Genomic DNA, 12,203 nt, shown 5'->3' on the forward strand with positions numbered 1-12,203 from the left:
GTCAATATTGATGTCCTGAAAAAGAAAGATCAACCAAGAAAAACATAGCCTACCTATAATAGAAGGTAAACTTTGGATGGGCTTTCTTCTGTAAAATGATTCTTCTCTACAAGCTATTTAAAATAAAAACAATTATAGGATTTTTCTTTTTTAAATTGTATTCCATAATAGTTACTATATAGAGAAACATGTAGACTCATAAAAGCTCTAACAAATGTGTTCAAATCATATGTTATAAAACCACAAAAATGAAATGCCGGAGAAAAACAATAAAATTATATACATTTATAATAAGTATAAATGATTTTGTATTATCATGTGATCAAGTGATTTTAAATTAAGAAGAAAGTAAAATTCAATCACATAATAATACATCATAATTGATATCTAAATTTGTACTAATTATAAGTGCACATAGCTACACTTTTTATCAGGAATGTAGGAAACCAGTGCTCAATGTATTATTAGCAATCCGACTTTTCCGAGTTTTATGTATGCAAGTTATGTACCGGACCCTCTTTAATTAGTTTCCAAAGGGCAGCCTTGGCTTCATCTAAGGTTTCAACTGCACGACCTTCTTTGAAAGACAACCTCTGCATATTGTACTGCCGACATAGAGGAAAACAAATTATAACCAAAATGAAGATGTAAACAATGGCAATCTGAATAGATGACACATGAAATTTATATGGAGTATACCTGTGCACCTTGACGGACACGGATATCAGTTCCTTTGCTATCTATTGATGCGAAGGCAGCATCATCTACCTCTGTATCTTTTGATAAGAGCTCTCTTAGGGGCTTTGAGAATGTAGCATTGAGTTCCTACAATATAAGGAAATTAAACCAAGTCAATCCCCACAAGCACACATAGTAACAAGTAAAATTGTTTGCTGCATGTATAGGAAGAGCATCATCTCATATGAGCAAAAAGAGAACAAAGAGAAGCAGTATTCTCTGAATGGTGCAGGAAGGTTGAAACATACCCAGTTAGTAATGTTAGTTTCGGTATTTGCTCGTCTCCATCAGGATTCTCACCAACTTAACTAATTGCATATTGATCATATTAAATAAAACAGAACAAAGTATCTACCTTCAGATTTTGCTCGCCTGCATCGACAGCAATTTTATCAGGCTTGAGGGCTTCATATTCCTTGACATCAACCCAAGCAACAGTGCCAAACCCGCCAATGAAGTATATGTCACTGAATTGTAAAACAAAATTATCTTCATCAAGATACAAAGATTAACTTATAGCCAAGTATCATAAATGAAGATAAGAAGTTTTGGCATGCAACTTCAAAAAAGAAAAGAAAAATAAATAAGCCATTAAGTGACCTGTCAAAAAATACAAACTCAAACTCTCAGTTTAGGTATACATCTTATATCCATTCCACCAGCATCAATCAATCAATCATAAAAATGAGTAGATAGTGAATATTGCACATCTATGCAACTATATTTAAAAATTATTATCACTGGAGCTATTGTCAAACTAAGTACTAAAAGAGACCTTAATCAATAGAACAAAAAACATATTAGCTATATCATTGAAGCTTCCCAGTTGTGATTTCAAAAGAATGAGACTTAAATTCTGAAGAAACATAAGCATATAAAGACACCCAAAACTTCACACTTAAAGCCCTAATATAGCTACCGTCTTAGCTTTTGCACAGCACCAAAACCCTTTTTTAACCCAAAAACTAAATTATGAATTTCTATCATCATCACCAACCAAGCAACTGAAAGTTGCAAAATATGAGACCAATTGGCTTGCATTGTGCGCTTTGTCTCTGAGTAGAATCTGTCAACATTACTTTGACTGGTAAGTCTCAAAAAGAGTTAAAGGTCCCTCAATACATGATATAAACATGACAATGGACAAAATGCTAGAAATTTTAAGCAAAATTCTCCACCCAGGTTGATGCTTAGATACGATGAATATATCCAAGCAAATGATATAATATGAATCTGAACGCAATAATTCCATCAGAAAAGTTCCAAGTGAGAAATATCTGATACAATGTGAAGGAGTAAGTTTAGGACAAGGACTAGCCAACCTAGGAAAAAGACCTAAATAGCCAAAATCTAATTCAAAATTTAAAGAAGGCCAAACGCAAATAAAAAAACAAAACACACCTTATGTTCTGCATCCTGAAGTAGTAGAAATTCCCCCACTGTTGGGAAGGCCCTTGTTGATGTTTTGCTATGTATTGTTCACGGGCCCACTCCTAACAAAAAGGCAGAAACTAAAATTAAAAATCATAAACTATAAATACTAGCATCAATACAAATCTTAAAGAGTTAGTACAACAGCTGTATCCAGTCATAATAAGTAGTACATACAATGTATTTCCAAAAAGAATAGGACAGAGGCAGACAGGTCCAACAACATTAACAACCAAATTAAGGAACTTTTTGGGGATGTGAACAAAAAGATAATGTCAAGTAGGTCCTATTTAAATTGAAAAAAAAAAATCCCTCATAGGCACACTGAAATTTCATTCAATGCCTCTGTTTCAGTATTAAGTCCGAGGCCCTAGAGAGAAAGAAAGAAGAAATTTCATCTTTATCGGACATACCCAAACTTTTATTTGAAAATAGACAAAGAAATAGGAAAGGAAGAGACAACAACCTGTTGGTGCTCTGGAAGTGGGTATACATCCCCAAAAATTGTAACTCTGGCATTTGATAAGCCACTCCATCCTGGTACCTATTAAACCTTAACTGTCACTACTATCCATAAATTGAACACTAGAGTGGCTAGTCTAACCAAGTAAATAGATCAAATAGCTAACCTTCACAACAAGTGTGCACTTGGGGTCAGCTAACAAATTCCGTGTATGGATGGCCAGTGGTAAAAATGAAAATATTGGGTCTGCAAATAAATATAAAGTACATATGACAATATATTGTAATAGACATGAACACAGTCAAATGCTTAAGTAAAAGCACAAATGAAATATTAAAGGGCTAAAAGTCAACCAATATAACAAAACTTCTATACAAAATCATGTGGAAAAGCCGATGACTTACGCCCAGAAGAATCAGGTGCAAAATCTACAAGGGACCCAAATGGATAACCTTCCTGCCGGTGGTGCATTTGAGACATTACAGTGCAAAGATATGCAACTCTGGCCTTAAATGAGAAAGCAAAACATTTTTAAAATTACTTTAAAAAAAAAAGAAATAAAAAGACAAAAGAGCCACTACTAATCAAATACACCAAAGTCAGCTGCTTCAAAAAGTAACACCACACACATTCCAGATGTTCACATACCTGCTCCATCAGATTGCGAACTGCTAAGGCTGGTCGAGGTAAACCATAAGCTGAGGTTGCACTCTGCACACCACCAGATATTGGGGTTCTAAAAAGTCCAGCTCTTGTTCCCCCACCTGTTCCTGTTCCTGTTCCACTTCCAATTCCATGAGGAGAGGGTAGAAGAGGAGCCTCCAACTTTAATATTTTATCAGCATCCTTTTCATTACTATGACAGTGATTTGAATTACCCTTTCAAAAAATGAGAGAGGCCATCACTACCAAGCCATTAGCGATTTGATACAGATATTAACTGTCTATATCATAGGAAAGAAAATATTGCAGGTACAAAATAGGCATACAACAGATCAAGAACATCATCCATGTACGCAACACACACAGCCTCCAAAATCTCTTGCATTCTTGAGAAAAAGATAAATTTCAGAATGTCGTGCAATCTAAAACTTAAAGTTTCCTCAAATGATCTCCAAGTTTCACAGACGATAGAAGCATAGGAGGGAAAGACTAAACAGTTTACGCTAAGACTTCTTCCTCAGTATCTCTATTGGCACCATATGAGCTTATATTCAATGAGGATCTTTATCTATAAACTAAGCTTTCAGACAAGTAGTAAATATAACATAATATCATAGCCAGCTTGACCAAGAAGTCTTTCATTTGAATCCCGTTGTTATATGAATTAAATTATAATAAAGGTGTTTGGTCCATGTGAGGGAGCATATTATAGCTTATGTACTATTTGTTGGGGCATTTTCTATTAACTTAAGCTTTTAGGTCAAGTGATAACTACAAATTTAAAATAATATCAAAAAGTATAGTAAACAAATTATCTTCCGAAATGGTTTCTCTCAATGTTCTTATTTAGGTTTAGAATACTTTATTATTGTGATAGCTGGTATAGAAAGAACATAGCCATCCCCTACCAGAACGTAAACACATGCCCAACAGGCAACAAAAGCAATAAAGTGGCAATGAATCACTTATATTTAGAGCACAGAATCAGATAAAACAAATTATTTGATAGACTAAACACATTCTGGAACAGAAATTCTTCATAGAAACATATCTCTTCATCAAGGAAGCAGATGCAAGAATCTGGAAACAAGGGACTTGAAACACTGAAAGACCAGCAAGGCTTCTAGGTCAAACTAAAAGTGGTCAGGCAAACTACAGATGATGGTACAAACTGAAACACTGAAATGGAATTTAAAATAAAACAAAATCAACAAGGAGAAGAAGCAAATGCTTAAACTATTAATAAATCGTTATAACTGTGAAACCATATGGTCAACAGTAAGCCACCAAGTGAAGTGGGAAACAGCAGCAGATAAAATTATCAATCAATTCATCACCAACATACCATATTGAACCCATTTTACAATTATGTTAATGTCCGTATGACACAACTGTCCCTCCATCATTGAATCTCGCATAACTCTATATCAGAGGACATTACTTTTAAAACAAGAGATTTCTGTCTAATCTGGTTTGTCTCCAGTCAACCAAGTAAATACTATCTTGCAAAGGAACAAGCTTAATAATATGGTTGCTATCATCAACAAATATCAAAATAAACATTGAAAAATGATATAAAACCAACTGCATACCTCTTCCTAATATCCAGCAAATATCAATCATATTTTAATCAGCATTCTTTATAAATAATTTGAGAGCAAGTGATTTCAACTAAAACTGCTTCAATTAAAGCACTTATAAGCATTTTCCAGCAAAAACTTATCTCGTATTTTTCTCACTGAAAAAATGCATTATTAAATAACGCATGTAGAATATGGTTATTCTTAATGATTGAAACTATTTTATAGAGCTTGCTCGTTGCAAGATATGATACCTCCTTATAATACCCAAGAAATTTCAGGCTATTTTAGTACCATGAGGGCTCCTCTGAACTAAAACAGCTTTCTAGAAAGGCACTTAAAAGCATTTTCCAGTAACATACTGTAAAGTACTTTTTCTTGAACATATGCATTCTTAAGGAATGCCTAATAAATTGCCTCGCCACTCCAGAGAGCATTTAATTGACTATTTATCCCAAAAGCACTTCATCCAAACAATACATAATTAATACAAAACGCATGTAATAAGTACTGGAAGACCTTTCAATGGTATCAAAAGCACTCCAAATCCCCAAACACACTATAACTTATTTTTCTAGCAATGAAAAAGTAAACTTTAAACTTCTTCCGCTCCTATGTTAAGAATAAGACAAACATGCAAGTGATGGTTCACACAGAACTGAAACATTAATCCATATCTCAGAGTTCTCCAATTAATTGAAAAAAAATCCCTATATATCACTCTTATTGAAGATTCACTGATCAAAACAATCAAAGAATAGTCAAGTACCTGCGACAAAGAGTCGCTATCTCCAGAAACTAAGCCGAACACATTATTCACAGGCTTCTCGTCTTCACTTTCACCAGGCACTTGACGCGCTAAAGCATGAATGCGGAGCCCAACACCGCCAAAATTAGAGCTACTTTCAGCGAATTTAATATACCCAATTCGCTTATTGGTTGCTAGGTTGGAGAAGGAATAAGCAGAAGAAGGAGGTAAAGCAGTTTTGAGGAGCGAAGTGGAAAGCGACTCCATCGAAATAGGAGGGATTTTTTAACGGATTTTACTGCTAGGTTGAGGTTATTTTCATTCTTTTCTTATCAATATTAATATGGCAGTTAATATAAATAGTAAATAAGAATATACACATTAGGCAATAAAAAGTTATAATTTTGATTTTGTTGATGTTTAATTATTAATTTTTTAAAATAAAAATATTTTAATTTTCAATTAATATAATATATAATATTTCACTATTAAACTTTTGAATCATTCAATTCAACCTTATGAGATTGGTTATTAAATTTATGATTTGATTTATTTAGTATAACCGATTTTGAATAAAAAAAGATAGTATAATTTGAATGAGATTCTTTATTAAAAAATAATATTTAATCAGTTTTAAATAAAATAATATCTTATTATTTTTTATTATATATAAATAAATATAATAATTATTTATAATTATTCATTTTTATCGGATCTAATAATAAATAATACTTATTAATGTTCTAATATAATACCTGAATCAGATGTACCTTTAAGGATTGTTTGTCAATTTTTTTGTTCATTTGATAAATATTTTTAGAATTAAACCGGATATTAACTTAATGAAACGGATAGTTTGATCTAATTAACTATAAGAGAGTTTAATTGATAATAGTTAAAATAATTTTATATAATTAATTATTAAATATATCATTTAAATTATTATATAATAAAAATTAATTTAATTTAATAATATACATATTCAAAATTTACAAATGGGATTTTGGACTTAAATCTTAATAATAATTTTTTTTTTAAATTCAACTTATTGAATCAAACCTACATTTTTATCTAATTCAATTGATTTTACAGTGTATTTGTCTTTCTGGCTTTTTCTTTTTTATACAGAAGAAAAGATTCTTTAAAATTCATATTTATATTTAAAATGTAAGATAATGATAAATAAACTTCTTGTTATTATCTATTTCTCGTGATAGATAGTGTATTCAATTTCCACAGTGATATATCTATTTCTCGTGACTTTCTCGGTGATTTCAATCAATTTTTAGCCATTAAAATGGGGAAAAGTTTAGTACATTGTTGCGTACCACGTTTAACCTTTTTTTTTTTTTAAATATTTCATATGTTTTAAATAACAATCTTTCAATTGAGATTTTGTGTAAACTAGATTGAATCATATGCAATTTTCATGAGATTTGTTAATGATTTTGTATTTAAATCAGTTTAAAATAAATTATTGTTGAAATTATATTTACAAATAAGAGATTTTGAGCGATTTGATAATAAACAAAGATTAAAGGCTTTTTTTATATTTGACAAAAACCCCGTGATCTATATGTGTAGTTATTAAATTTTTTCTATATACAAATCGTTTAATATTCACCATTCTAAAGGGTTTTGATATTCACTACGTGAATCATGCAAGATAAGGATTCTGTTTATTTTACGATACATGTGTTTTATTTAATATAGACAACATGCATAATGGGTTTTTTTTTTTTTTTAACATTAGGGTTATCAATATTTTCTGTTTTTAGGGTAATAGAACTATTGATACCAATTATCTTAGGTTATTGATAATTTTTCAACATGTACTTAAATTCCGTTTTAGAGGAGTTGAAATTCGACGAAATTATGAAAGGTAGTTACAACAAACTTCGATAAAGAGTTATGATTCATGTAAATACAGTTTATTTGACTATATATCCTATATATCATACACGTACTAAGCATATTGAGATAAATTTATATTTCGTTCGAAAAAAGACAATCAATGGTTCTATACATATTTTGCACATTCCCTCTCTAGGTTGCATATACTTTTACTGAAAGTCTTGTTTGTCTCTGGCTTCCATGAATTGCACAACAGGCTTCACTCAAAACCCTTACATTTTGTTTAAACAAGCATTTTAGAGTTATGAGACAGGTTAGAGTTTGACAAATGTACATCTAATATTACTTAATGTGTATCTTGTATTAGTTACGTATACTTAGAAAAACAAGCCATACTTGTACATAACTCTATTATATAAATTATATACACACTCATAGTATAGGGGCAATTATACTTTTGCACCAACTTCCCTTAGAAGAACTCAAAAACTCTTCATCCCAATCAAAATATCGTTACCCTTAGGCCTCCGAGATTTGGCATTTAACGTTAGATTAGCATATGATTATTGATAAAATGGTGAAATTTAAATTATTAAGCCTATGGCTTATGAACCCAATTTATATTTAGTGAAACTATACGTATAAATAATGTGTATAACTTTATTACAAAAAAATGACGTATTATTATATGATTATGTGTTATTTTATTTTTAATTTAAAATTATTTAATCGTATAATAATATATAATTATTTATATATAAAATTATACATATTATTTATATACATGATATCACTTTTTATGATTTCCTTGATTAGGTTTGACTTGGGCATTTACATCCTTGCTTTAACTTACCATTTTGCAGAAATCAAGATGATATATAACTAAGTCATTTTGCATAAATATATTGAGGTCCCGTTTTAATTATGACAAAACATGGAAAATAATAATAATAATAATAAAAAATAAAAATCTTATTTAGATTGTAGAATAATGTGGCTCTAGACCATGGTCCATGGAAACAATATTCAAAATTAGGTAAATAAATTAATATTCTGAAGTCTAGAAGAAGAAATAGTCCAAAATGATTTTTAAAAAAAAAGAAAAAGCAAGGAAAAGTCCTTTAAGCCGGCCATGAAAAGAAGCCTAGGACCCAAGCAAAAAATAAATAAATAAAAATTACAACAACCAATAGAAAAGAGGCAGCTTAAAATTCTTAACCTGTGAAGGTCTCTTTCAAAAGGCCTGCTGTCAACTGCTCAATATTTCTCTGCCTTTATTTTGCTTTGATTTCAAGTTAGCTTGATTTGGTAATTGGTTGGTACCTCCAAATTTCTCCTCACCACCTTTTTCAATTGTCTAGCATCTCTTCTTTTTGCCAGTATTGGGACATCTAAAGTAAGGAGGTAACATATAAGTTTATATTTATCGATAATATTATCTAATATAATAAATTGAAATTAATTATTAAATTTAAAATTTTAATTATTTAATATATTTAGTTTAACCCTAGATAAATGGTAGACATTTAAAAGAAAAAAAAAAAAACCATATCTTGTTTTTATAATTTGGAAGATAAACAAGGGGAATTTTTGAAAGCTCAGGTGCTCTCAATTCAAATGATCTTATTGCATGCATGTATGTATGAAGTTAATTAATGTTGATATGTTCCTGTAGATGGACAGCAACCCAAAAATATTAAATACAATTTTATTTGTATTGTTTAATTCCTTTCCTTTCATATGTTTTTGTCCACCTTGAGCTTCTTTTCTTGACTCTGTTAGTCTGTTATGAAATAAATCTGTTGAACAGTAATCTCCCTCTTCTTCCTCATACAGCTCTCGGCAGTTTCCACTGTGCGTGCTAAATTTTTCCATGATCATCAACACTTGACTTATCAAATGAGGCTGTTCAGAACAAATTCTTCAAAACTTCTTTCTATATCAACTCACCGCTTATGGGTTCTTGTTTTCATAATCACTTTGATTCTTCTTGCAGCTTTGTCAAGATCAAAATTTGGTGACAAATTTGCAGGTTATGGGTTTAAGTCTCAAGCACCAACAAGAGTTCCGTCAAAGAGCATCGGCTATCCTCCGGTTTTTGCGTATTGGATTTGTGGAAGTAAGGGAGATGGGAAGAGGATATTGAGGCTTTTGAAGGCGATTTATCATCCGAGAAATCAGTACTTGCTGCAGCTGGATGCGGGTTCGTCTGAGATTGAGAGGGCGGGGTTGGCCCTGTCTGTGGAATCTGAAAATGTTTTTAAAACTTTTGGGAATGTTGATGTTGTCGGAGAAAGTTATCCCCTTGACAAAATGGGATCTTCTGCTCTTTCTGCGGTTCTTCATGCTGCTGCTTTGCTTCTCAAGATTGGCCCTGATTGGGACTGGTTTATTCCATTGAGTGCTTCTGATTATCCTCTTATAACCCAAGATGGTAATGCTCTTCAATCAAACTACTTGTGTGATTTCATTGTCGGATATTAAAAGTCAAATTGTTTTGATTAATTTGCCTATGATATTTCCAAAAGAGTTGCTTAAATCTTTGGGTTTGTGCCTACTGATTTATCAGTTGCTTGTTTAGAAATCTTACAACTTATTCATCCAAACCAAGTTGAACAATCTTGTAAATTGAGTTTCTGTAAAAGCATCTTGTGTTGGCATTGTGTTGTTTGCTTTGGCATTAGATTTCGCAGGTGTGTTAAACAATGCTAATTTGACAGAAAATGGAAGTAATTTTAGTGATGGATGTGGTATACTAAGTTTTATTAATTGTTGATGATAATGATTGCCTGAAAATGTATGGTGTATTTGCAGATCTACTTCATGCTTTCACTTTCTTGCCGAGGGAGCTCAACTTTATTGATTATGCTTCTAACACTGGCTGGAAGGAGTAAGGAAATTGAACTGTCATTTATGCTTATTATTATTTTCTAACTTCTCTATATTTTCTTGGTCAAATGAAGAGTTAAAGCTGATAGATTAGTCCATCGAGATCATTAAATTATGCAATGCATGCTTTACTTCTCGTAGATGATAGCGAAATCCAATTGGAAACTGGAAAGAGATCTTCACTTGCGAAATTTCAAAGAAGAGACTTTTATGATCAACTTTGAAACATGTGAAATTGATTTGATAGTGAGCTAAACCTTTCTGCATATTTGCAATACAGACTAATCTTATCTCAGTTTTATTGTCACTTCTCTCTGAAACTTAATGACCATGGAACTTATTTCGTTGCAGGCGGCTAAAGATTAACCAAATTGTTATAGATCCCAATTTATATTATCGAGAGAATACTCCACTTATGTATGCAGTTGAAATGCGAACAACCCCAGATGCCTTCAAGATCTTCGGAGGTCAGTCTCCTTTCAATTTTGGATGTTTTTCAATAGCATAATTTCATATGATTCTATACTGAGCATTGGAACTAGTTTCTTTACCATATAAAGTCACACATTTTAATTCTTAGAAGTCATATTTCGTTACAAGTTTGACAATTCACATGAATGGAGCTGGATTTTGAGATTGAGACTCTTGAATGGCACAATGTCAAAATCAACAAGTACAGGTGCTAAAGTATGAAAAATGTAGATATTATTGTGCTCTAGGTAGATTAGGGCAGTTTTAACGATTTCAGTGTGATGTTTCATTTTTCAAACTCTTGATTCAATAATGTTACCCCTATCTAAATCTTCGTTCAATGATGTTCCCCCTATCTGTTGTCATCTAGGTAGATCTATTGTCAATTTTTTTCTTTGGTAGATCTTCTAATTATCTTTCTATGTTTGTCGAAAGGTTCTCCTTGGACAATTCTCACCAGACCTTTCCTAGAGCATTGTGTCCAAGGATGGGAAAATTTCCCAAGAAAGCTGCTAATGTTCTTGACAAATGTACCATTTCCGCTCGAATCTTACTTCCACACAGTCATATGCAACACTCCAGAGTTCCAAAACACCACAGTAAACAATGATCTAAGATTCATGGTCTGGGACAACCCCACACTGACTGGAGAACCCCAAATTCTAAAGCTCCCTCAATATGAGACAATGGTAACAAGTGGAGCAGCCTTTGCTAGACGATTCGAAGAAGGTGATCTGGTGCTTGAAAAGATCGATCAAATCATCCTCAATCGCTCTGCCAATGGAGTTGTTCCTGGAAAATGGTGCTTATCAGGCCCAAGTAAGAATAACACTGATCAGGAAGAATTATGTTCAACCTGGGGAAGTAACATAGATGCTGTGAAGCCAAGGTCTAATGGAATGAAGCTAAGGGCTTTACTTTCGAAACTTGCCATTAATGGAAGTGTAAGAACTAGCCAATGCTTAGAACAGTGACAGAATTGAGATGTTCCTGGAATGAGAGAAAAGTGATTAGGAAATGTTTTGTTTGTAAATTTCAACTTCCACAAATTGAAAGCTCATTTCCGTGGCGAGAAACTTGAGATTGAAGATCTTTGTAGCACACATGTAGGTCTAAATTCATTGACAAAATACACAAAATACATTTGAGAGATTGTGAAAATGCAATTCCATTTTTCTTGTTAATTAATAGAAATATATCATAATTGAAATTTGTTCTCTCATTTTCTCTTTCTCAAACAACTAAAATCAAATACAAAACAAGAAACCCACAATCCAAAAATTAAAAAAGAAAAATCAATAAGTTGAGAAAATTTTATAATGGTCTCTTTGTTTTATATTAGATGATTTCATGAATAAATGCAATA

The 12,203-nt window shown here is 31.9% G+C and overlaps 2 protein-coding genes across 2 annotated transcripts; one reads left to right on the plus strand and one right to left on the minus strand.

Moving 5' to 3' along the window:
• Window positions 1–359: 359 nt before the first annotated feature.
• LOC123211532 lies at window positions 360–5,926 on the minus strand. Its single transcript, XM_044630319.1, has 9 exons — window positions 5,645–5,926; window positions 3,281–3,511; window positions 3,037–3,139; window positions 2,799–2,878; window positions 2,636–2,713; window positions 2,140–2,231; window positions 1,094–1,205; window positions 700–825; window positions 360–605 (listed from the first exon to the last, which is right to left on the minus strand). The coding sequence occupies exons 1-9, from the start codon at window positions 5,888–5,890 to the stop codon at window positions 489–491; spliced, it is 1,185 nt and encodes a 394-aa protein (XP_044486254.1). The 5' UTR covers window positions 5,891–5,926; the 3' UTR covers window positions 360–488.
• A 3,264-nt stretch (window positions 5,927–9,190) lies between these two features.
• LOC123212185 (beta-glucuronosyltransferase GlcAT14C-like) lies at window positions 9,191–11,998 on the plus strand. Its single transcript, XM_044631250.1, has 4 exons — window positions 9,191–9,911; window positions 10,292–10,367; window positions 10,718–10,833; window positions 11,273–11,998. Exons 1-4 carry the CDS (start codon window positions 9,377–9,379, stop codon window positions 11,809–11,811), a joined length of 1,266 nt encoding a protein of 421 aa, XP_044487185.1. The 5' UTR covers window positions 9,191–9,376; the 3' UTR covers window positions 11,812–11,998.
• Window positions 11,999–12,203: the final 205 nt, after the last annotated feature.

The sequence above is a fragment of the Mangifera indica genome, chromosome 3, assembly GCF_011075055.1.
Source record: "Mangifera indica cultivar Alphonso chromosome 3, CATAS_Mindica_2.1, whole genome shotgun sequence".
Classification (NCBI taxonomy): Eukaryota; Viridiplantae; Streptophyta; class Magnoliopsida; order Sapindales; family Anacardiaceae; genus Mangifera; species Mangifera indica.